At 38.5% G+C, this 27063-nt stretch overlaps 1 protein-coding gene across 3 annotated transcripts in view; it reads left to right on the forward strand.

The window, feature by feature from the left end:
- plcb4b (phospholipase C, beta 4b) overlaps positions 1 to 27063 on the forward strand; it is a 64752-nt gene that overhangs the window by 24081 nt on the left and 13608 nt on the right. For all 3 annotated transcript variants that reach the window (XM_007544768.2, XM_007544769.2, XM_016667695.1), the window contains 17 exons: positions 13802 to 13899; positions 16476 to 16556; positions 17244 to 17303; positions 19529 to 19672; positions 20748 to 20827; positions 21002 to 21055; positions 21456 to 21537; positions 21624 to 21724; positions 22153 to 22210; positions 23023 to 23131; positions 23296 to 23506; positions 24215 to 24308; positions 25575 to 25654; positions 25740 to 25824; positions 25926 to 26016; positions 26101 to 26196; positions 26772 to 26920. In XM_007544768.2, coding sequence (XP_007544830.1) covers positions 13816 to 13899; positions 16476 to 16556; positions 17244 to 17303; positions 19529 to 19672; positions 20748 to 20827; positions 21002 to 21055; positions 21456 to 21537; positions 21624 to 21724; positions 22153 to 22210; positions 23023 to 23131; positions 23296 to 23506; positions 24215 to 24308; positions 25575 to 25654; positions 25740 to 25824; positions 25926 to 26016; positions 26101 to 26196; positions 26772 to 26920 — 1659 coding nt within the window. In that variant the 5' untranslated portion in view covers positions 13802 to 13815. The remainder of the gene's footprint in view (positions 1 to 13801; positions 13900 to 16475; positions 16557 to 17243; positions 17304 to 19528; positions 19673 to 20747; positions 20828 to 21001; positions 21056 to 21455; positions 21538 to 21623; positions 21725 to 22152; positions 22211 to 23022; positions 23132 to 23295; positions 23507 to 24214; positions 24309 to 25574; positions 25655 to 25739; positions 25825 to 25925; positions 26017 to 26100; positions 26197 to 26771; positions 26921 to 27063) is intronic.

Below are 27063 nucleotides of genomic sequence, written 5' to 3' on the forward strand. Positions count from 1 at the left end.
CTGCGGGTCCTCGCGAGTCCCTGTGTCGCTATAAATACACACTGGGATCCCATTCAGAGGATTAATGTGAGTGCGCGTCTTCGTGACGCCACTGCAGTTGGCCGGGCTGGAGGCTATTACTGGTCGGCAGGGTTGCTATGGAGACCAGGGGCATCGAAGAGGAGCGCAACATCTGTGGGGTGTTTTGTTTGTCAAGACAGGTTTCCCTCCTTTCCCCTCTTGCCTTTCAGTGTTTGACCAGTACTTAAAAAGTCACTACTTCTGACGGGGGGGGGAATAATAATTCTGTATTAGGGTTCATAAAACTCCCATGTCTGCTGTCGTTAGTGCTTAGATCACTTGTAAACATGGCAGTTGGATCATGGAAAACTGTATTATTTTTGGGCAGTTTTTCAGCTGCCTGTGCTCAGTCATACTCACAGCGGACCCTCAGGGTGTAAGTCATCTGGGACTGGAGGGGACGCTCTTCACTGGGTTCATGCTAGTGGAAAGCTCACATTCTGGGGAAGCATTTAACCCCTTGGCCTTCTCTTTTCCTCTCTCCTTGGCTTCCCTCTATATGGACATGTTCTATTTCCACAGCTTCTTTCTTCTGGCTGCTTATCCACAACTCAGCGGGGCACAGATTTTCTGTTGATAGGTACTTATTTGGGCAAAGAGCAAACTCTCTTAATTTTCAGCAGCCCCCACTCTCTCTTTGTCTGTCCTCCTACTGTCTGGTTCAACCTTCTGTTTTTTTTTTTTTTTAGTTTTTTATTTTGCACATATTTTTGTTTTGGTTAAATTATCTGCTGGTGGAACCCCTTTATGGATAGATATCCTGATTAGAAAACTAAATCTAAGTTAAAAATGTCCCATATTATCACTCTGAGGTCCATCTCTTAATTTTCATTTGCTTTGAAGGATTTTTCCATGTTAAGGTATTCTGTCTAGCTCTCTTTAATACTCATTTGCAGAAACTTAAGCATATCTTAGTTTACCCTATATAATTTGTAGATAGATTTCTGAACCTTCTGTAGCCTACTGTGTGTGTATATGTATCCTAGTATTTTTTTTTACCATATTTGGGTATACCTTACCTCAACCAGCCTTGTGTGGTGCATGTGTGTCCCGGTAAAATGAACCCTAACCTCTTAATCCTGTCACAGCACAGTGGTGCACGGAGCAGTGCATCTCTGACCCCATGATGTAACTTAGTCATTTTGCATTTTGAAATAATTTATTTTCACTCTGCAAGCATCTCTTCCCAAATGCCAGTTACCTAACTTCGTCCAAAAATTAACTCGTGTTTCCCAGCTTATTCCGCATTTTCCGTCATCATCTCAAGCCACATTTATTCCAAAATTAGGAAAAGCTTTAGTGCTTGTGTCCCCACTTTCCGCAAGCAGCAAACGTTACCATTGAAGTTCAGCTAAAATCATAGCTGGAGATCGTAAAAATATTTAAAGTATGAGCATAAATAAATCATGATCATGGGTGGTTTATTGTTTCTCAAGTAATTTTTAATTTGTAATGTTCTGAAACCAAGACCTTTTTAGGCATCTTTTGCTACAAAGATAATCTACACAGTAAATGTTGGTAAGCACAGAGGTTGGATTTGTCCTCATCCACTAAAAACAGTTTCTCTGTTGGAAGCACTTTGTCTCAGATTTATTATTTAGAAATTAGGATTTTAGATTTAAAGAAGACCGAGGAAGAGGACACAACACAGTGTATGCCACAACTTTGACAAAATGCCTCAAGCGGCGAGTTGGCAGCCACAGCAGTGAGGAACCACCGGTGTTTTTTGTGAACATAATGTTTCTCAAGCGTTTTCTTTCCTTTGGTTTAACTTTTTATATGTTAGTAGAAAGCATCTGCTGATGTCCACAAATCACTTTGAAAAACAGATTAATAGCTGTTTTGTTTAAGCTTTTGTCTTGCTTGTTTATTGGCTCTAGCAGCATCGTTTTTATCTCTGCATCTGATCCAAATAAAGAAGAGATCTGATTGTCTGATAATTTTAACTTCTCTTCCAACCAGCATTTGGAGCATTAACGTGAAGCAACTAAACTGTAGACAAATACGTAGTGTTTTAGTAATGTAGCATATCGCGTCCTTATAATGTTTTAATAACGAGACAATGTTGTATTTAAGATGTCATGAGTGAAACATGGACTAAGTGGCGAAAAATCAGACTTGCTTGATCACTGCCTGCCTTCATCATATTGTGGTGACACAGGTCCACTTCTCCCTCTTGTGCACATCAGAGTAATCCGAGAAATTACAATGTGTAACTAAAGGCAGCTTCAACCACTGCTACCACAGGATAGATGACCATATAAAAGTTCATAAAAAGTTGTTTTACTATTATTTCTCCTCGTAACTAGTTGGGTCTCTGAACAAACACGTCATCACTGTTTGTCACCGTTCCATGACTAATCTGTTATATTAGAAGATGCAAATGAAATCATGACAACACATCCGACAGAAAAGATGGGGAGGATTATACCTCCACTGTGATTCTCTGTTGCTAACAGCTCTAGATCAGCCGCTATATAAGATGGCTGACCAATATAGCGATATAAGCCAGCGTGCTAGATGGAAAGATGTAATGGTACATCTTTGCTGCTCTCTATTGCATTGTGCTAAAAGCAGTAACAACATTTTCAGATGAAATTACTTTTCATAATAGCACCAATGCAAGACTTGCTGATCATTGTGGCATGCAAGAGTTTAAAGGTTTAGTAGTTTGCAAACATTTCTGGCTTTTGATGTGGGAGATATACGGCAGGTTATCCTGTTTTCCTGCTGTGCATCGCCTAATATAGAGGTTAATTACAGCAACAGGGATTTATACATCCCACTAGGAGCTAAATATGTGGCCCCAACCTCTAATTAAGTCCCAATAGGTGAGCGGTAATGTTAGTAATTAGTATTTAGGGAGAACTTATTGTGTTCTTTACTGTGCTTTGCATGAAATTTAATTCCAAAAAAATTAAAATAAACACTCCTAGTCATTTTAGTGTTTTGAATTACTCTCATAACATCAGGAGTCATTTCAATCAATCAAAAATGTTTCAAATACACATATTGGGCATGTTTTAGTTCAAACTGAATACAAATGTTTAATTCATAGACTGTAGTTCAGTAAACCTAATTAATAATCAAATAAAATAACTACCTTCCACAAACAGATCTTGTCTAATTGTGTAACTCCTGACTTACTTTTGTCAGAACTAACAAGGCTTTGTGCAATGTGCTTATCACTCATTAGGCAAAATCCATTTTCTATATTATGAACAACAAAGCTGTTAGAAAGGAGGGCATCATAACAGTGTAAATATTTTGCTCTCCATTAGTGCTCCTTGCTCGACACGCTTGAACCCGAGGTTGATGAACTCCTCCACATTCACAGCATGTCCCAGTCTGAAGTGTGTGATAAGGTTACTTATGTTAATTTACAGTTGGATAGTGTGTGTATTTCTCCTGCCTCCATCATCTTCAGCTTGTTGTTTGTCTTACCCGTGCTTCCTGAGGCACTCACTGCTTTTTAACAAAGAATATCAGTTAGCAAGACAATTGGCTCACAAGATGAAATAAATGGGCAGAGCATGTTTCAACATAAAGATTTAGAGTGCTTCATTGTTATATGGGATGAACATTAGCATTTGCAAAGACATGAAACCTATTGCATCTAGATTTAATCCCTAAATCTGTCTCCTTCCACATTTGTGCTACCAAAGCTGTTGCTTTTTGGAGGTGTGTGTCTGTGTCTTGGCACAAATAAGTTATTATTCATATGTTTACAGTAGGGAAGTTCTTTAGTCTCATTGAGTAATGAGATTACTTCACATCTGAAATAAATCAGACAACCTTCTGCTTCGTGTCAGAAGAAAACTGAGGAAAGAGATGATGGTTTTAGGTAAATAATGAGTGGAGTGAAAGTCAAATTAACTAAACCTGCCCATTAGCTGGTGGGACAGTTCTGGACTGCAATATTACTGAAAGCATCCTGATTGTAAAAGTTAGCAACTCAACAATACAATAAATTTTTGAGTTAAATGTTTTCATACTGTAATTTGCCTCTGAGTGAAAGAGCAAATTTTTGACTGGGACTAAGTCCTAGTTAGGACGTTTATGACACTGTTATTATTTAGCATTATTCGCCATTGCACAGAAGTAAACTGTTTAAGCAATGTTTTGATTTAGATTAATCTCAGATTCCTTAAAAGTCGATTTAATTAAGCTTCACTATTTGTGGAAGTTTACAAAGAAGCCGCTGATTGCTGTGGTTGACAGGAAAGTCCCCAAGAAAGAGTGAAAGTATTGAGCTATGCAGGGAGTGGCGCAACTACACATTATTCAGGTGGATGCGAAAACATAAATTGCCCCCCTCCCTCCCCCTCCCCCTGAGGCGACGATATGTGAAGTGTAAAAATCGCTACATTTACCTCGTTATGTGCGAGAGGTGAAGGAGCGTGAGGCACCCTGAAGTGTATGGGAAAACATAATTGGTGCGTCGGCCCCTCCAGACGGGGTTTTGGCGCCCCCTCTGGTGCTGCGCCCCTATGCGTTGCATACGCTGCATACCCACGTTTTGTGCCTCTGTATGCAGGCAGGGCACAACATTCAAAGGGTGCTTACATTCTTTGCCATTTTATTAAGAGAAGCATTTTTTTTTATGTTCAAACTTTTCATCTGTAGTTCTTCATCACAAAGTTTACAAACTAGTCCTTGATTTAATAAGCTGTAAGATGTTTGATCAAGTGTAACATTATTATTTTACATAACTTATCCTGTCTTTTTGTTGGTTCTGTCCCATTTTGAAAAGTGTTGCAAGCATCAGAAAGTGTTAAAACAAGAAACTTGGCCGACATCTAACCCTATGTAAGTTTAAACAGTTTGCAGGAAAATACATTTGTACCTGTTAAACAGCCTGTCGACTTTGTTGGAGATGGCAGTCCTTCATTGCTAACTTTGGAAAGTGAACTAGAAACAATTTAGCTGAAAGTAATGAGAAATACTTGCCTCAGGAAAATCATATACCACCACTGACATTCATATCCAAATGCTTGTTAGTGCATATGTGTTGTGTCAGGCCACAGCTGGGCGCTGCAGTCTGGGTGCTGCGAGTTTCCATCTCTGGCTTAAGCTAATTATGTAACCTTTGGCCGCAGAGCGTGAGTGAGCACAGTGATCCTCAACTATAAAAGGGAAAGAGGATGGTAGAAGAGGGTCGTTGGACTTTGGGGAAAACACATTCTTTGCTTTCAGCTGTTTGATATTACTTTAGCCGTCTGACCAGAGAAACTAATATATTTTTCATGTCCATGTAGCCGAGTGAAAACACAGCCTGAAGCCAGAAGAATCCAGTTATTTAGCGATTACATTGTATGTCGTAGCAAAATCCTCAGAATTAAACTTTCAGTCAAATTTAAATCTCAGAATAATTTGCAGACAGATTATCTGACTAAAAGCTGCTTTCGACAGAGCATTTTGTGTTGCAAACATCAATTTATAATTTTACATTTTTACTGCAAATTGCACAACTGAGCTGGGTATCACTGTAGGAGACCGATGTTCATCATCAATTATACTGATTTTTGGCCATTTACAAGCAATTTAAACTAATTTCAAATCATGTGGAAAATTAGGATAGGTTAAATAAAGCCCAACATTTATGAAAAGCAGTTAAGCAGTGGAGTTTATTTGAAATGAAACAAAGAGTGAGATGAAAGTGAGGATGTAACCAAAGTTAGGATGTAGAGCATGTTGCTCTAATTTGAATCAAATGATCTGCAAGTTGGTTTTACTTTAGATTTATTTTTGCACAATTTAATTATGTTGAGTCAATGACTTCAATAATTAAACAATTTATGTTCACATCTCACAATAAGTTGCTCACAAATTTGAAGCAAGGTTTAAGTTATACAGAGTCATTCTTGTTTCTTGGTTTCGTAAATGTTTGTTTTTCCCAAAATTTGCCAATTTTACGTTGGCTGTCTTTTAACAGCAGATAAAGTTATCCAACTTGCTATTGGACATAAGTTGGTGGTCAAACGAAGAAGACAAATCTGAAATTTGTCTTCTAGGCCTGTTTGTTCCAGGCCTAGAGAGGTTCCATTTGCTGCAAATCTTTCAGAATATTTCTGCCAGCTTTACACACCTAGAAACATGATATTTTCCCTTCCTTTGTCTTTGCAGAATCTCTTAAGTTTAAACGTATTGAATTGACGTTTAAACTTAACGTCAATTAAATACGGGATTATTTGCAGAAAGACTGCAAGGGATTTGCAGTCTTTCTGCAAATCCCTTGAATCCCCGCACATGTGTAGTATCAGTTTTTCTGCACACATTGGGCCTCTTGGTTACGTTTCTGATAATTAATCTTCTTGCTTGACTGGTTAAATTTATGGAAAACTTCAGGTGGTTTTAAAAGTTTTGTTAGAGTGTTGTACAATCAGATCCTGCTGGTTAATCTGTTGATCCGCTGTTATGTATTAAAGATAATCCTGCTGTCCATTTTTACAGTAAATGATGTTTGCTTCAGCATTTTCACTATCTGACTCTGAGTAAATGTTCCTAGGTCTGCATGCTTCATTGAGTTTTGTTAGGCGCTGTGAGACGTGATAGCCTGTGAAATTAGATATCTTCTGCAGTGCATACACAAACCAGACAGGATGTCCATCCTGATGAAGTCTTTATTTACACTGTTCTCTCTACACCAACCTCATATCCAATCCCTTAAAAGTCGATGTAAAAATATACTCGAGTGATATTTGCAATGATCTCACCTTCATTTGTGCTGTTTGCTCAGGGAGCAGGTGTAGTAAAAAAAAACAAGTCTTCTAAGTCTGGCATTGAATTTAAGACTGCCATTTATCCAGTGTGAACACTCCAATTTTATGCTATTGTACTTGAAGCAATGTCGTTGATGTGTCCAGAAAACTTTGTGAAAACAAGTGAAGACTCAATGGATTCTGTCCTAAAGTGGATGTTAGGGTTTAATATAATTCATGGTAATTGATTTGAATAAAGGCCCTATAACCTGCTTGTGATTTTGAACGTTGAAGCTGTTTGTTCAGGGCAGCAGCTTCCTCGTAGGACATGGAGCACTGTGTTCTTTTTTCTTTGTGTCCTGGCTAGTGGTGTTATAGACTTTCCGACTAAATCGGAATAGCCCGTCTTTCTTAAATACCAGAAATTATAATTAAAAATTTTAATCCGTAACCATCAAAACAAGTGTTTGTTTTAGCTAAACACAGCTAACTTCCAAACAATGCTTTTTTTGTAGAACACATTGTTCTATCTTAACTCTTTTTAAGACTTTTATTGCTTTTCTAATTTTTTTACATCCTCCATCCCAGTCAGAGCATTGTGCAAGCATTAGCATGCTGTTGCAGGTTTGGTATTTTTCAGGCATCACAAACGGAGTCAGAATAAAATGTACACATCTTAATGCAAGGCAACATGCCTGTGTTTCAGTGGAAACCAGCTCTGGCCAGTGGATCTGTACACTTGTGGCTAAAAGGCACTTTACTGCTGTAAACACAACACAAGCATCCCTCCAAACGCATTACTCCAGGTAGCAATAACTTTGTTTACATAAGCACAAGTAGACGAGCGCTATGCAGATGCATGAATAAATGAATCATCTGATAGGACAGCTGAAAGTGTTCTCCATCTTTATCCTCATTGCCATGTTTCATTTTCTCATCCTGAATTTAACTGGGAAGAGCAGCAGTGTAATTAAGATATCAAAATATTGTTCAATACTGCTCTCTTTAAAATGCAGCTTGTGTAACAATAGGTTTTAATGATAAAATTAATAATTAGTCTTTTTTATTTAATCACAAAAAATGCTTTTAGAAAAAATAAAAATGTATCATAGGACTGAATCCTTAACCCTTGTGCGTGCGAATACTGAGGCAAATGATACAAGTTTTACGGGTGTGGGGTCAGTTGGACCCCATTTGTAAACACAAGAGTTAAAAGGGGTTATTACATGTTATATAAATAATACCTCATTTTACTTTACCTTTGATTTAGCAATAGATCAGTCATTTTAGGACTGATTTCTCATTTTTGTAAACACTCAATTTTTAGCCAATTTGAGTTGTTCTTTAAGAAGTGTGGCATAAAACGATTATGAATAGTTTCCTTTTTGTCATTAAGTGTTTAAGAGGTGCTTTGACTATTATTCAAAACAAGGTGGAAATAATTGGGGGAGTTAACATTTTAAACCATGTTTGGTATATTGGCTTAATTGTTAGCATGGTTAGCATTACTATACACACAAACAGCAGTATTTGTGTGTATAGACAGTTCCCACCCGTCTGGAAGTAAATTACAACTCAAATGCGCCATCTTGATAGGCAGCCAGTAAACAACATTATAAAGGAGCAACATTACCAAAGTTTTAAATTCTTTAGGCTTTTTCTGTTGTTAGGGAGAACCAGTACAGAGTCCAGCAATAGCGTATATTATGTATTTAACAAGAGAATGTGCCGTGGCATCTACTGCCTCCTTCTCTACTACTGGCTTTGTGTGATGCATAATAAACAATGGACATGTACGTTTAAACAATTACTGCTTATTAACATTGGGTGATAAATATGGCTAACGTAACAGCAACTGAATTTAATCTAGATTTTTGTTTTTTGTTCAAGCACAGGTGTTGCAGAAAGAAGAAATGTATATTTACATATCTACATTTCATAGCTTCATACTTTGTGCAAATTGATCTGTCCGCCATGCCTGCAGGTTTGCCTACAAAATTGACTGACAGCTTCAGTTTATTTTTCAAAACATTTGAAATATCCTTACCTCTCATGAAGTGATCAGAGCAAATCTGTTCTGTATTAGATGGCTTTTGTCTCTTCTGGATATCAGCCAGCCACAGTCGTCGACGTTCAATGCTTAGTATCAATCAATCAATCAATCAATTTTATTTACAAAGCACCCTTCATACTAAAAGCAGCTCAAAGTGCTGTACAGATCAATAAAAACAAACCCACAAAACAAAAATAATAAAAATTAGCTCACATTCCCGGGATGGAATGAACATTTCTCTGTACTGTTTTATCACCTTTGTTTTTACGTCCTTGAATCCCACAATATCCAACCAACGCAGTTCTCTTACGTTCAATCAGTAAAGTAATGCTGCTTCCATTCTATCAAGATGGCGACAGCGAACCCGGATGTTGGAAGTGTGACATCATGTGGGAACTAGCTATAAGGTTTGAAGATAAAATATATTTTTCAAGAAATAAGCTTCACTTACAAAGAAGACCTTAAAGTAATCTGTGGTCAGTGTATAAAATGTGTGATTTTGCATTACTGAGTCAAGGAAATCCCTTAAGCATGTATTAAGGTCATAGGTCATATGAGGTGAATTTTGGCAGCGATGAGAAATAATTTAACGTGTTCTTGAGAAGGTTATTTTTAGGCCCAACTTTCTATCAAAATCTATTCAAGTCCAACTTCACACATGGTTTGTAAATTCATTGACTATGAATGCCTCGTTGAATACTACATTCAAGCCAAACTTGAAGAGATGTCTAATGAGTCAGTGTAACTAAAAATACTCATGTGAGTGTGCAGAGGCTTCTGAAACACATCTGCTTTCATCTAATCTCACCATACTCTACACTCCCAAAATAGATTTACAGTCTGTAAAACTTAGAGCTGATACTTTTCAGTCGCTCATTAATGTCACAGCAAAAGGCGACGTGAGCCGCAAACATGGAAACCACTTTCCTTCAGACTCACAGAGATGAGAAAAGATAAACAAGGAGCAGACTTGGAGTGTATTACAACAGCAGACTTATCTTGCTCCTTTATTCTGAGTTTGTGCTTAATGACTAATTTATCTGTATTTTACTGTATGATATCCACACACATTTGGTTATTGTGATAGCCCCATCACTTGGCACTCTCTTTCTGTTGTCACATGTGTCCGTTTGAGCATGTCCCCAGTCAACCCCTCCACCACTGACTAACTGATGTAGCTATAACCTAATTTTAGTTTATGAGGTGTGGGACCGCTGGGTGTTACCCTAGCTGCAATTTTAGGCGAGGTCCTCGCGGGGCTCCGATCTGTCGTAATTATCTCATTGTCAGGGGTTAGACAGGGGGCTCGGACCTCAGCGACTTCTTCCAGCTTTCCTTGGCTCCTCACGTGCGCACTCGCACATCGAGGCGCTCGGAGTCCCCGGCGCGCAGACTAGCCTGGCAGAGGCTCAGTCGCTGCACTGCCATTGGACGGATTTGATCCCGCTGAGTAAAATGTTACCTAACGCATACTATGAAGCGTGGTGAGATCTAGGCTAACGGCAGACAGGACAGCACAACCCAATTAGTTTGAATTAGAGACGGGAATTATCTCTCAGCATCAGTATTGTAAAATGTTGTCAGAGAAGCAAGGAAGCAAATCTAAAAATAAAAATAAAACTGATTATGTAGCTAACATTTCAGTAATGTTTATATTACTGTAATTATATTACTATAATTTCATTTCACAATAAAAACGTTTTCATGTATTTTCATTGCATTTGTCTTTGGGTCTATGACTCAAACTTTCTTGCGTTTTGTCTGTTTTTGTTTCCGTAGCACTGAGCAGCTGTTAAAGCTCCTTCAGTCGTGTCATCTGGTTTTGGAGTTGTTACTGTGTGGATGGGAAACAAGCAGGGTTGGGCTCTATGGGATTGTTTATATAGTCCACCAAGGGGCAAAAAAAATAAATTGTTGTGATAAGAATTAGTGATGGTTCCGGCAATTTACTTCTGATGATTTTCGCAGAACACAAAGAAACTGACGAAATGATGGAGATTCTTTTAAGTTTATGTATTTAAAATGGGGACGGGGTATACTGATAAACATTTAGAAGATAAATATACAAGATTGCAGCCAGAGGCTTAAAGTTTTGTCTTATGCCTGTTGGACAAGATTCAAATTCAGATGGTTATAGAAAACATGGACTGCGGGACAAAAACAAAACAAAACATGCCGCAGTTGATGAATTTGGCAATCAAACTCATAATAACATTTTTCAATTAAGACTTATTTGAAGTTTGTTTATTCAGTAATATTCAACAGCATGCAGCCTATTTATACCAGCGTTCTGTCTGTATTTGGGATCAGCGACATTTTGTCCCCAGTCTTTCTATTCTTTTTATGCGGCGGCTGTTTCTTGTGGCCTTAACGTTCAGTCTCACTCATTGGTAATCAGTGGGCGTATTAAACTTGGATTCTAGTTCACTGGAGGATTGAACATTTCCAATGCAGATTTTATTTTATTTTATTTTTTTATGTCTGGAGCCATTATGTAGGTGTGAGATCAGCTCTTACTACCCGCTGTCCAGTTGTTCAGCCTTTCAGATTTATTCAGTGTTTTCATCATGACGGCACTCAGACGTTTCAGCATTCTCAGTACATCTGCCGGTGGGGGAGGCCATAGCCCACCCAGCAGGTATTTTCTCTGACTTTTGTTGTTGTCTGATCAGTGTTCACACATCAAAACCAGATGCCCCCCCTTACTACCTTCAGCCACAGCCTCTCCACTCGCAAAAAGCTGTTTTCTCTCTATTCATTTTCCAACAGTGAGATTTGTATCTCTCCGTAACGCCATAAATTCAGAAAAATACGTTTCTTAGGGGTCATTAAGAATTTTGCTCTCTACTTTAAAATGCAATGTTTGTTTTTGCCATCATCTTAGCTAAGGTAGAGGATGAAATGGATTGATGGTCAGCTGTTACAGACAGCTCGCTGTCTGTTGACTGACTGGAAACGTGGTTACAATAGGAGTTGTCAGCTGGAGCTGTTGAGCAGATCATGTAACCACTTAAAAAAGGTGAGGCAAACTGGAGGGCAGCAAAAACAAAGCTGTTGTGTCCGTTTAAAATTTCTTACGGGAACAAGCAAACATGAACATTTTTTCCAGACGATCCAAGAAAGACTTCAGAGGGTTTCACAGATTTTGGAAGTCGGAAAGTAAAATGCCATAAAAATGTAAAAGCCACAATGAAAGGAAGAAAAATGTTTTACAAAAGACATTCAAAAGAATAGGATAGAGCAGATTACAGAGTTGTAATTTGTTCAGTCTTCTTGTTTATCTCCTGTCTGTCTCTTCCTCACTACCCTCAGTAGGGTATGTTTCAAAAAAAGCTGATTTCTCAAGCTTGAAAAACGTATATGATTTTGCCTCACCCTGCATTTGGTGCATGACACACTTGAGGACGACCTCTTCTGGATAACTCCTTGGCTAATTTCCAAAGTGCCTGGCCATCAGGGTTTGATACTGGTGTACAGTTGATCAAAATATAACCAAACCTCACAGTATTCTTATAATAATTTAATATTAGCTGAGCTCTCAGACTATACATAGCATGTCACGTCCTCATGTGAATGGCTCCCTCACAGTTTTGCCTGACACATTTAAGGCTTATGTAAGACAAAGCCACATTTGGGTGGTGTCATCCACAATATTACAATATCCTGTGAACTAGCACACGAGTTGTGGTCTTTTGAATCAAAACTGACTTGATTTGTGTTTGGAAAAGGGCATGGTGTGTGTTCAGGGTCACTGTGTCTTTTCACAGTGACCCAGGTCATTTGAGTTTCCTGTTATAAATGGGTATTAAAAACAAGAAACAAATGGCTTTTTGATGCTTTTTTTTGTTGCCGTTTTAAAATGCAGACATTTAAAATAAGATTTTAAAAAAGCTATAAACCATGATGTTCAAATCCCATCCAGGAGTTAGATTAAGATGTAGAGTGTTGCTTCCTCAACCTGCTTCTGTCATTACCCAACAATAGATCTATGTGCCTGATAGACTGAAAAAAGGCTCCCTAATTGCTCTATATTGACCTGATGAATTGCTGCAGGAATCATGAGTGCTGTTCTTGTTTTTCAATATGCATGGTTTCAAATAAGCCCCCTCTCAGACTAACTGCATAAGTAAACCCAGTTGGGTCATTCATATAGAAACAATATGGATGTACTAGTCAATCCTTGGTGTTATCGATTCTCAGCTACTTTATAACCTTTGTAGGCCTTGTACTAACAGTCGGGCCATAACGTTGCTGCTGTTGAGCGTGGTGCAGCTAAACTCCTGATTGGATGTTAATAAACTAACCTTAAGCAAACAATTGACATTATAAAGCCGTTTCTCCTGAGCAGATGTTTGTACTGTGTGCATGTTGGTCTGGACTTTTACTGGGTGTCCGCCCATCCTTAAAGTGTTTTAAATTCGTCTATCTAAAATTAAGGCCTTAATATGTCTTAAATTTATTTTTAAAAACGTAAGTTTGCATTAAATACGTTTATCTCAGGTATTAAATTTTGTCTTGACAGGACTCATATAATCATATGTATTGTTTTTCTTGCGGGACTTCAAACGTTTGAGTCGCACTCAGACATTGCATGTGACTCTGGACAGTTTATGCAACTGGTAGCTCACTGCTAACGGCCTCTTGCTAGTTAGCTAGATAGCTTTTTTTGTGTCTGCTATAGTAAGTGCAGAAGTATCGGCAGTTTGCTATACATACTTTTCTGTGGAAATACAAGGCTTAAATTGGTCTTAAAAAGTCTTAAATTTGAGTTGGTGAAACCTGCAGGGACTGGTTTTAGTGGAATTTCAAAGTCCTTAAAGATGTTTTTGTTTTTTTCTTTTTACTGTCCTCCAGCAGTAATTGAGCAAGAGGAGAGGTTCACCTTGGACAGATTGTGTCAGTCAAAGGGGCAAGATAGAACTACCAGTTGTCATGCACATTTTGTTTTTAGACTAACCTGTTCTTTCTCTTTTCTTTTGCGTCTCAGGATTGTGAGCAACCATGACAAAGTCCTATGAGTTCAACTGGCAGAAGCACCTGCCTGAGTTCATGCAAGAAGGTGCCTCCTTCGACAGGTTTGATGAGGTAAACTGCGCGTTTGTTATCTGCAAATAATTCTAGTTGGATGAAAACATTCTCCGAGTTTAATTATAACAGCGGACTTAAAAAAAACATCTTGTTTTGGCTCCTATTTCCTCTGATTAACTTAATGAGGGCACTTAGGTAGGACATTTGACAGGCAAAGGGAAAGTGTGTCACCCACCCGGCAGAAAGACACGCGTGTCGCCCTGCATGCACCAGGAAATCCCCTCAGTCCTCTCCATCCATGCAGCTGTCGGAGAGGGGAGGAGGATCCCTCTCAGAGCACAGTGGAAAACATGAAGGCGTGCGTGGAGAGCCATGATCATATCCACGGTCACGTCAAAGAGAGCAATTAAAACTGGGTCGCTGTACTTTTGATGAGCGTCCTCAATGTGTTGCTGCTGTGAACTTTGAGCCAAGCAGAGGCAGAACATGATGGAACCAGCCTGAATGTTAATAAGGTCAGCTTTTCATCTCACCTCTGCTTTTTTTTTCTTTTTCCTTAAGGACTAATTAAATTCTAGAATGGGATTATTTATATCTGAAAAAACAAAACTGATGAAAGTTGAACTTTGTAAAGATTGCAGGGTACATCTAAGGTCGACTGAAACAACATAAACATGTCACTTATGAGGGCACAGAACCACGCTAAACAGGAAAGATTGTTTTTTTTTGTTTCCACACAAAAACATTCCCCACTGTCTGAAACCTCACTGAGCGACAGATGGTGGAGGCAGGTAATGCGCACATGTTCTAAGTGGCCTGTTGAATTTTAATCAAACGTTCACTCCAGTTAGAATGCGGTTCCACCACTTTAATAGAGGTTCTGCCTCCCTGTTTCGACAACATTTAAGTGTTCTGAAGTACAATGGAAAGGTTATAAATGGGTTATAGATCTGCAGTAATTACAATGTGTTTGTCTATGAGAGACATTTCAAATGTATTTTCCCCTCTCTGACAGTCTACAGCCATGGAAATGAAAGGTTAAAGAGATGGAGTGCAATTCATCATGCTAAGAGCCAAAGCGCTTCTTCCTCTGTGTATTTCTTTCATTATCTCGCTGATAGGAAATCAATCGCTGAAGATGCGGCTGGTGTTTGGTTTCTATGGGACCAGGTAGCCTCATATTGACAGCTGCTGGAGGCAGAGAGTGACGGGCCAGAACTGCAAGACGCTGAACACTCATAAGCATGGGTTTCTGGCAAATGCTTGATCCTATCATGGCCTCAGAGGTTTGCTGGAGAACATTAGTGAACAAACGGCATCATGGAGACCAAGAAACACAGAAGAAAGGATAGGGACTGGATACAAGTGCATGCCACACTTTCTAGATTTGTGCTTTCCATTTTAAATGTAGTTTTGTGTGTACACACACACACACACACACATTGATGTGGCATCTTGGACGGGAAAGACAGAATCCATCCATTTAGAGATGAAAGTCAAACCCTTGAATATTTGATTCCTTTGTCATTATAAGATTTAGTTTTCCAGTCTTACTGCAGTAGCGCACCCTTTTGCCATCTCCCTCAAAGAACTGGCTAGGTTGTAAAATTAAGTCCCTGTCAGCCTTAATTCAGATGAAAGTGAATTGGAAGCTTTTAGCCGAGCTCTCAGAGGCCTGGCTGCTTCCTGGATGGAAGATTGAATGTTTTCTTCATTTTCTTGTGGTTTCAGATGACACGCGTCAGCTAAACAGGCCAGCGTCGCCCCATTTGTGGCAATGTATCTAATGGCGGCAGCAGGCATCCTAAAATAATGCATTACATGTAGATGTGCGTGTACGCTTGTGTGTGGCATTGTTCCCCATTGCTAATATTAGAGAAAGAGTGACCTCTCAGCATCAACCCCCTTCTGTTTTTTTCCCCTTTTAATCTGTTTGGCTATCTCAGATCAGAGGGGAAGGGAATAAAAATTTTCATAATATGCTCTGCCTTTGATATTCAGTATTGAAATTATTCATATACAGGTATACTCCTATTTATATTTCCTTTATGTGAAGTGGAGCACTAATCCTATATACCAAATGTTTACATTTGTACATCTCACTTACTGTACTGATCATTTTTATCCAGATTAAACTATCTATTCATACAAATTGAATGATTTTTGTGCATTATTTTAGAAGGAAAAGTTTCTACTTGTGTGTGTGTGTGCGTGCGCCTGCGTTTGTTTATACCACCTTGTGGGGATCATTTTTCTAACACTGCGTTATGGGGACCCACTGCTTTTTGTGGGGACCAGGCTACTGTTTTTGGGTCAGGGGTTAGATTTAAGACTAAGTTGAGTTTTGGTTAGGGTTAGGTATGTAATGGTTAGGATAGGGGTAAGGTTTAGGCTGTAGAAAGTCCCCAAAAAGATAGCCACGCAAACATGTGCGTGCGTGCGTGTGTGTGTGTCTGTGTGTGTGTGTGGGTGGCTGTGTGTGTGTGTAAGGTTTTTGCCTTATAGAATATATTAGGGCTTCATCCTCTTGTCTGATTGTATAATCCTTGCAGGTTGTGTAATGTGAGGCTACATCAAATGAAACTCTTTGATCAATGAAGCCTCTAATATGAAAATGCAATTCTCCTTCTCAGGACCCATACCTCTTTGAGCCCAACTGTCAGATGAAGGTGGATGAATATGGCTTCTTTATCACATGGAAGAGTGAGGGAAAGGTACAATTTTCCTCTTATCTGTCTTTCAACTATCATTTTTTGTCAGGAGACACTCCAGACTCTGTCCTCAGTCATAAAGCTTCTTATATTATGTTTCAAGAAATGGTCTAGCCTCCTGAAGCAGACCGCACTTCGGTTCCTGAAAAAAATAAGTCAAAAGCATAGAAAAGCTGGCAAAGTGCAGAAAGTTACAGCCTTTACTAATACGATAAAGGTATGACTTATATTTTACAGAAATAAACAAAATCCACAGTAAATCCTTACTTTTACTACAATTTATTTCTTAATGTTACACAGTCCTATATGATCACTTATAAATAAACAATTTTCTTGTTCTATGACTCTACACTACTCTGGGTATTGTTTAAAAAAATAATCCAAATTTGTCTAATTCTAATTTTAAAAGTTTTTTCTTCGAGTTTAGAAAAAAATCAATTTAAATTGCCAGTTGGATTCCTGTCAAAAATATTGTAATACCTGTGAAATCTAGGCGTCACTAACATTGCCATTGGCACAGCAAGATGATGCTAAGCTTAGCTAAATACATTTGTAGGTCTCGTTTCCTCTGACAGTTTTAATTTAAATTTTAGGCAGTAACTTTCTGTTACCTTACATTTGAAGCTAAAATATCGGAATGGAGTTATTTTGTTTTTTTCTTAACCCTCCTACGATGTTTGTGTCCCGCAGGAGGGCCAGGTTCTCGAGTGTTCTCTTATCAACAGTATCCGTGTTGGTGCCGTCCCTAAGGTGAGACTTTTTGGAAAGACAAGCTTCTCACTTCTGCTTTCACTGAAACTTGCACTCTCATCCCACAACACAGGCTTGTTTTCTCACTGCGACTCTCCTGTTTAAAACAACAAATCTGGGGAGGCCGTTTTTTAAGCGTCATAATTCATGTCTAAAATTAGCCAATGCTTCAGTGGCGCATTTCAGCGTTGCCTAATAATCCTGACTGACTTCTCACTGATGACTTATACATAACATTAAATATTTAACACCTCAATATTGATACAACCCTGGACGAGTTCAGCCACCGGCTGTATTTGAATCATGTTTTATTGTGTTTGTTTGACCCTCAGAGGAAAAATAGATAATGATGCCTCTGTAATAATACGCTGCCAACAGCTCACAGGTATAAGACGTTCTGTCTCTGTCAGGACGAAAAAAAGAAAAAACATCCTCGTCCTCGTCCAGGAGGTGATTCTGAAGAGACATTCTGACCAGGAGTCGGCTTCTTCACTGCATCTGGCAACCAATCAGCAAGCCAGACACACACAAATATAAACCTTTAGGGTCTCTCTGTATATTAAATATTGATTCATTCGCTGCACTATCAAATGTAATATTGACTCGATTCCAACTGTATGAATTATGGACGCTGTTATTAGATGCTTCTAAACTTAGGGGTAGGGCTCCTGCTTTATATCAATATCTGTATACAAACTCATCAAGCAGCTGAAAGTCTGCAAAAGACTGCGTAGAGAAGTGCTGCAAACGTTACCGATCGGGTGCAGATGTTTTGATGTTAACCTGTTTGTTTGGTCCACGGTCACCGTGCGTATGTGTGGACACGTATGCAGATGCTGCAGTTCGATAGCAGCGCCTTGTGTTTGTTCAAACGCTGCACGGTGTTTCATAAGTGGCAGGAAGGCGATAGCAGGGCTTCTCCACAAAGGACGGCACAGCTGTTTCAAATAATCCAATGAGGAAGAGGAGATGGATGAGATAGCCGGCTGGGATTTTAAAGCTGCAACGCCTGTTGCTGTTAATTCAATCATACAACAAATACACATTAGTTTCTCCTGTGGTGACAAAGCTGATGTCTGATTACAACCATGAGAGGAGGACAACTGACGCTGTGATTTTCTTCTCTCTTTTTTTGTGGATGGATTTTACTCTCCACTGGAAGAATAGTCATTCCCAGCCTGTCGGTGTATTTACACTCATCATTTGGCAGTTTAATTATATATTTTAGCTATTTAATTTTGGAGTTGTTGTAAACAGTGAGGTAAAATTGGTTGCCAATGTTTGAATTTAATCCAGTTTTTTGTCTACTCAGGTTGAAAATCATGCATAGAAATATAGGCATACCCCTGCACAATTTGGATAAATGTCTCTTTGCTGGGTGCAGAGAAACCACATGCTGCCTCTTATAATTCTGGCTGGAGATTGTACTTTCCAGGAACTGGTGGAAATCAGATTGTGGAAACTTGGATGTAGCTGAGTGTTTCCAACAGGACAATGACTGAAATGCATCGAAACTGGCTAGTGGAATGCATACTTCAGACCAACATTAAGATTCTAAATTGGTCCGAACGTCAATATCGTATTGAGTTCATAACCAGTTTATATTAGCTCTACCAATTCTGCTAAAAGTCAGGGTTGGATGTCCAGCCAGAATTATGGCAGAAACCTGATGTTTGCTACAAAAAGTATAGCTTTCAAGATGTAATATTTATGTAGACATTAGTGGAGGTGCATGTATATACTTGAGGTTGTGTGCATAACTTTTGGTATAGAGGAAAATATACATAAAATTCAACCTGGTGTAGCAACTTTTAATGTGTTGAAATGTGATGTTATCAACAACCCAATAAAATGACTGTTCAAAGTCATCATTAAAGGCCCACAATTAGTGGCATTCATTCCCATAAGTACATGTAAACTTATGAGCTACATTGCAACCTTGTCATAAAATTAGGAGGCAGTTAAAAGAAACTTAAGAAAATCATCACAATAATGACGTAAAAATGAGATAGACTGCCTGTATGCATTTTGTTTAGCATTTCGTAATTTATTATTATTTAGAATGTGTAAATAAGCACATTAAATTACTTTTTAAGGATATTTCTATGCCCCTCTTTGTCACATTCCTAACTGAACACTGAACACGTCATCGAAGGTAAGCAAAATTGCTTACCTTCGATGACGTGTTCAGTATTCAGTTTGTTGATCTTTCCTTATTTTCCCAGGACCCAAAGATCCTGTCGTCATTCGAGGCCATAGGAAAGACTGAGGCCGACCTGGAGGGATGCATCATCTGCATCTGCAGCGGCACTGACCTGGTCAACCTGAGCTTCATGTTCATGGTGGCAGAGAGCCCCGACACAGCCAGGGTAAATGCACGCAGTTGTTTTCAAAACCTTCGTATTACACAAATGGTGCCGATACAGGAGTGAACAGGAAACAATATAATCCTGTCTCAGTCAATTAGAAAATATATTTGGGATCCCACCTGATCTGTTTTGCATGGCACTTTGGTTAATAATGCACAAAGCCAGAAATATCTAAGGGTCACAAAGCATGTTGCAAAAAGGAAAAAAAAAGAAAACAACCTAAAGGCTTTTCAGCAGTTGGAGTGTAGCCAAAATTAATTCAATAATCTACTGTACATAAAGGCCAAAGCAGCACCCACACAGAGTAACTATTTCATTAAGAATGAAAGGAAAGGGAATGCAGGGTGATGTATATTCCCCCTCCTACACACGGCCTTGAGTCATTGTGATAAAGAGACGCATTTGAATGAATCGTTTTCTCTGTCGCTTCTCTTCTGTATCTTGTTGAGACGAGATACAGAAGAGCCTGGAGGAGCAACTTCCACCAAACTATCTGCTGATAGTTCTCACTTTTTGTTATTGCCATGTTTTAGATTTTAGATGAGCGCCAACTGTCGCCTAAGTATTTTGTGATTTGGAAATTATTGTACATGAAGAAGAGGTACCACTATATAATCTTTTTTTAAAAGTCTGGCATGCTAAATCCAGTTGGACTGGTTCTCATTTTTTGTTCTCTGGACTGTAGCACAGAAAAGAGCAATGTGGGTTCCTTAACAGAGAAAGTGATTTTGGAATCCACCAGAGAATCATGAAACATCAAAGTATAAATCCTAAACATTAATCTGATTTTTACTCAACTCAGGATAAGTGTGTGACGTTACATGCTGTTATTTTTCAGTATTCAACCTGTGAAAAGTAGCTAATAATGAGAAAATTGTCTGATTTAATTTCAACTATTTAGTACATTTCTAGGATGTTTTGCCCATGTTGTGTAAATTGAGTTTTTTTTATTTACAGTTTTTCTCAACACAATTCAATTAGGACCTTTAGTGTCTTCTATTTGTGGGTCGCTGTCTGTAGGGGGCAGCAGTGTGCTCATGTGTAATTTTTAATACTTATGCTTGGCTGTTTTCAGAAATGGATTGAGGGTTTGAGGTCGGTGATCCACAACTTTAAGGCCAACAACGTGTGTCCAATGACATGCCTCAAGAAACAGTGAGTGTATTTATGCTGCTCCAAATACTGGGAAACACTGTAAACCCTTTACACTGGAGTGTTTATAGAGAAATCGATCTGCCTGCAAAGTCTATGGGATTATACCCATGACTTCTTTTTGAACTTTTCTTTGATTGGTTTTGTTTTTGTGTGCTTTTAAATTTACTTACTTAGTTGGATGAGGATGTGTTTCCTGACCAATGTCAACGGGAAGATCCCTGTTAGAGGGTAAGAATAATTTTTATGCATTTCTCAACATGTTTCCAATGCCTTGCTTAAGTATTTTTTATTAAACTTTTAGCTATTTTTACCTTTTGTATCACTGCAGCCCTAATGATTATTTTATTGGGAATTCATGTGATGGACTAATATAATAGTGCAAAATTGTAAAGGTGAAGGAAAGTTGTTTTTGTATTTCAAACTGTTTTATAAAAAAAAAGTAGATGATTGCCAATTATTTGTAGAATAGCTTAATCTAAACATCGTTTATGTTATAGAGCATTTGTTCCTTAAGATCTTTTGGAGGGTTTGAACTTTGCCAACAAATCTCTGCCACAGTTTTACACCGCTTGTGTCTGAGAACTGGTTCTTTGATTTGCTACTTTTAACTTTCTCATCTCCTTTTTAGTATCACAAGAACCTTTGCATCAGGGAAGACAGAGAAAGGGATCTTTCAGGCTCTGAAGGATCTAGGTCTTCCCAGTGGAAAGGTAAAAGCGAGAGCCAGGTACTTCCATTTGATCACTTCTTATGCAATGAATCTTAAAGTCTGTGGTGTTTCTGTACATGGTTGCAGAATGACGAGATTGAACCCTCAGACTTCACCTTTGACATTTTCTACGCGCTGACACAGAAGATTTGCCCTCGCACAGATATAGAGGAGCTCTTCAAGAAAATGTAAGCTGTCCTGCTTTAAACTCTCCTGCATGCTTGTTTGTGTAGCCGATAAGTTCACCGGCTTTCAGCATAACCAGGAATAGAATGGATCAACAAAAAAATAAAAAATAACACTTTGTTGTTTCAATAATCTACTCTGAAATAAAAGTGAGAACTGTTGGGTGACATTGGGTTTGATTTGGATAAATGTTTCTGCTCCTGCTGCACTAACTACGCCTGGACAGCCTAACCTGCTTTCAGTTCAGCACTGAATTAGGATCAACCTACTGGCAACATTCGAACATAAAGAGATATGTTTAACAAATTTGGACTAAAAAGTGTAACACAAAACACTTTCTCACTTTAACTGACTGTGTGGATGAGTGTGTGGATGTCTGTTTTAAGAGTTATAACAATATTTTTTTTCTTTTCCAATAATTCCTTTGCAGCAATGGGAACAAAACAGATTATTTAACTGTAGACCAGTTAGTCAGCTTTCTGAATGAAGTAAGCTCTTTATCATTCATTAACTTCTTTGTGTATTTGGCTTCAGCCAGCCCCTCTCTGCTGCCCCCCCTACCCTGCCTCCTCTTCCCTTCCTGCTGTGGATAGAAGTTGCCCTCCGACACGACAGCCATCATTGAAACCCAATTAAACATTCAGCTTGCCTGGAGCGGCAACTTCCACCAGCTACCAAACTCTGCATGCCCCCTCTCGTCCCGTTCCTCCCGCTCTCCCTTAGCGAGGTTTGCCTCCCATTGTCTGATTGGTGTTGTCATGACAACAGGAGGAGAGGTTTCCATCCTGTTGCGTCTGGCTTGGTTCATCTTGCTTCCTGCTGTGTGTCTGTGTTTTGCGGCCGTCCTCCTGTGTGTGGCTGAATACCTGCTTGTTGCATCTGCTGTCCAGTCATGTCTGTGCTGCTCCATGCTCTGGACTCAGCTGGATTCATTCCTGCTTTGCCTACAAGAATGTGCTCCGTCACTGTAACGTCTTGTTAGAGCTGCTTTCAACCCTTCCAGCACATATGACTGCCTTGTTATGAATCATTTTTAACTCTGCACTTATTTTTGTAGTGATTGGTTTTGCCCTGCGATCTAAATGCCATCCTGTTGAAGACATGCTAGTGTTAGAAATATCTGAAATTAAAGTCACAAGTTCTCCAAGCATTTGCACAAAATTAATCCTTGATATGAATTGAGTTTTAAATTCTACCGAAAGTGTTGACATGCATGGTTTTTTTAAGAAGCGTTTATGTTGGGAGGACCTGGACGTAACGTACATGTGATGTACACCTGTGCTCGTGTCTTGCTCTGCAGAACCAACGTGACCCGAGGTTAAATGAGATTCTGTTTCCATTTTACGACCCCAAAAGAGCCATGCAAATCATCGAGAAATATGAAAGGGACGAAGAGCTGAAGAAAAAAGGTAAAAGCAATGTATGAATGAAATCTGGAGACAGGCTTTTCTTTGCCTCTGCTGCCATCTGCCTGTGTAGTCTGGAAGCTACAGAAACGGGTATTTATTTAATTTAAACCTGGCTAATTTATTATAATCACAAAGTCATCTTCATCTCGTCTTCCTCCTCTTAGGCCGCATGTCGAGTGACGGGTTCTGTCGGTACCTAATGTCAGACGAAAATGCTCCGGTGTTCCTGGACAGACTAGAGCTGTACCAAGACATGGATCAGCCTTTGGCTCATTACTTTATCAGCTCCTCCCACAATACATACCTGACAGGAAGACAGTTTGGAGGGAAGTCATCAATGGAGATGTACCGCCAGGTCCTGCTGTCCGGATGCAGGTATTATACAGTGACACAGTCTAAGCATAATGAATAGGCATCTTTCTCTGCCTATAAAATTTAAGAATAAACATTTTCTGATTCAGAGTCTCAATCTGACGCATTAAAATCAATGCCATGTATTGATTTTACATTAGCTTTGAAAAATTAAGAGTCCACTGCACTGAACCCCATTAAAATCCCCATGGTTATTCCACCAAATATTGATTTCTGAGCTATTCCCAAGTTAAAACATTAAAATCATTTCTAAATTAATATGAACTTGTTTTCTTTGAGGTCTGAAAACACTGCATCTTTTTTGTTATTTTGGTCATTTCTCATTTTCTGCAAATAAATACTAAATTTTGGCTTGGAATTTCACAGATACTTCAGTAATTCATGGAATAAAAATAAATTCAGAGAAACTGATCATGTTAAGTGGCCTCTTAATTTTTTCCAAAGCTGAACTTTAAAGCAGTGCAAGATACACACTAAATATGGACAACAGTTTGCTGAAATGCTAGACTAATGTGCCATATTTTATAAAGCTCCAGTCAGTCATTCATAAACACAACTTGCAGAAAAAGTTATTGTTCTTCATAAACTGCATTGATGTAAAATAAGCTAAAATGTGGTTATGCATGTACATAATGTCCTGTTTATAATTTGTAATGGACCCATTGTGCAATTTGAGTACTTCAGGAAGATTTCCACTTGCTTATTCATCAGATGTGTGGAGCTGGACTGCTGGGATGGCAAAGGGGAGGACCAGGAACCCATCATTACTCATGGCAAGGCCATGTGCACAGACATCCTGTTCAAGGTAAATCACCACAGCAGTGGAGAACCTGCTAATATATCCAATAGTCAGTTCTGTTCATAGATGGGTTCTGCTTTCTTTATCCAACAGATTGTAAATTTCTTGTGTCTAAGCAGATAATCAGTATTTCAAAATAGCTTATGTTTTATAAACGATAATTTAGTTTTGAGAGATGAGCGTTTTTTTTTTTTTTTCTGGTAACGAACTGCCACGAATTATAAATCCGAATTGTACTTTTGTGTTTATAATATGTTTACCACCAATGACAAAAAAAAAAAAAAGGACTTTCACTTTTCTGAAAAATTCACCAACTGCACAATTACTGATAAGTAGTATATAATAAGTAGTATTTCAAAAGAGCAGAAGAAATCCTATGTTGTTTTTTTACAATAACAGTATTTGTTGTTAATCTGTTGCTAAGAGATTAGCATGTTTTCTAGTAACCAAGTGCCACGAAGTAAACATCTGATTTTTACTTTTGCAAAAGTAAAAATCCGAAGGCAGTGCTTTAACATCAGCACAAACATTAGCAGTAGCTACTGCCCACATTAGCAGTATCCTTTTCCCTAAAATAAGCTTTTTAGCTATTATTTGCCATGTTTATTATACCGAATGGAGACAACATGCTAGTTATAACCCACATGTCACTGGCAGCATTTAGGCTAACATTAACATTTTGGCTAATTTTAGCTTCTACACTAATTTTAACATACTGAATGGACTAAGTCCATATTTTTTTCAACATGCTTGTGACTCTCCACATGCTATTGAGTACATTGTAGCTTACTTTAGCATTGATGCTAATTATTAGCATCAGTAGGCTGGGTTCTAACCAACGGGCACACTTTGGCAGACCCCGTTTAAATTTCCTCAGAAAGTTTGTTTACTGTATCCTCCAGATGGTTTAGGGACCAAACATAGGGATCCACTTTTGTCACATGCATAACCAGATAACTACTTCTACTTATGTAAAACTATGAACAACCTTTTTACTCATTGACATATCAGATTAAACTTTTCTTGCTTTAAGTTAGGATTACCAAACATATTCTGTTTGATAAATAAAAGTCTTTACAAATATCTGGGTTTAACCATCATAAAAGAACGTATCAAGCCCGCCAAGCTCAAAAAGACTTTCAAATGATGTGCACACAGTGGAGACGAGAGAAATGAGTGCTGCTGTTTTCTCTTATTATAGCTGTCTGCCACCTGGTGCTCATACTTTGAAACTGCATATCCTAACTCCTTTGTCTGTTTTCATCCCCACAGGATGTGATCCAAGCAATCAAGGAGACGGCGTTTGTCACATCTGATTATCCTGTTATTTTATCATTTGAAAATCATTGCAGGTACATTTTCCATTAATGTTTTTAACATATCTACTGTAATAACATGTCATTTTGTTCACTGTATTTTATTTTTGTTTATTTCCAGTAAACTACAGCAGTATAAGATGGCCAAGTACTGTGAGGAGCTCTTTGGTGACCTCCTTCTCAGACAGCCTCTGGAGAACTACCCAGTAAAGTTTTCCTCTTTCTCTCACTGAAATTTCTTCCCACTACATAAAACAAGCAGTCACGGAATTGGGATTGTGTCATGTCTCTCTCTGCCTGTCTTCAGATGGATCCTGGGCATCCTTTACCTTCACCAAACGACCTGAAGAGAAAAATCCTAATAAAGAATAAGCGATTAAAACCTGAAGTGGAGCAGAGTACGTATAAAGTGCAGACGCTTAACTTCATCATCATGTGACGTTAAGTTTGGAAACTACAAACATTGTGAATGTGTGACACAGGGCAACTTGAAGCTTTAAAGAAGCACATGGAGGCCGGCGAGACCAACACTCCTGCTATTATTATGGGAGAGGAGAATGAGGACGACGCAGAGAACGGTCAGCTGAATACAACTTTAACTGTTTTTGTGTAAACTGACCAATTGGACAGGCATAGTCAATATGTTGGATACAACTGTGATTATCTTGGTTATAAATGTTATATTCAGCTTCTAATTATGTAGTTGAGTAGTTGTTTCAGTCCCATAATGATACAAATGCAATAATTCTTTGTGCAATATACCAATACCACATGTAGCAAGTCTGCCCCACAGCATCATGCTTCCCCTTCCATGCTTGTTACAGTATTCTAAGGCTTATAGCCTCACATTGCTCTTAAAAAATATTTGTCTTGTCGGAGTATAAAATGCTTCTCCAGAATGTATTTATATCAGTTTAGCTTTTTTAAATTTTCATTTTTTGGAGTTATACAACAAGTTATACTGAAATTGAATTAATACATTTATAGCCATGTTAATTATATGTTCCCTTCTGACCAGCACTGTTCTTCAAGAAAAATGTCTGATTCTGTGTAAAAGAAAAACTCCATATAGTTAATTTGTTTATTAAAAGAAAAGGGACTGACATACATTTGAGTAACTAAGTTTCTTTTCATACTATGTGTCTTGGTTTAGGGGAAAAAGAAGCTGAAGATAAAGACTTGAATTCAGAGGCTCCCAGCATTCTGTCAGAAGTCACCAGTGAGAAAGAGACGAACAGTGTTTCCCAGAGCAACGCCATCAGCTCTGGAAAAGAGGAAGAGCGCAGCAACAGCATCAAAAAGGTCAGTCTGTAGTTTGAGGATCAGATTTGGGCAAAAAGCTGTTTGTAGTTTGCACTTTTCAGATCATTTCATAGACCAAAATTAAATCTTACAGAAGCAAAAGCAATTAGCTTAAACATTTATGATGTTACTCTTGGATTTTT

Source organism: Poecilia formosa, unplaced genomic scaffold, assembly GCF_000485575.1.
Source record: "Poecilia formosa unplaced genomic scaffold, Poecilia_formosa-5.1.2 Scaffold2214, whole genome shotgun sequence".
NCBI lineage: Eukaryota > Metazoa > Chordata > Actinopteri > Cyprinodontiformes > Poeciliidae > Poecilia > Poecilia formosa.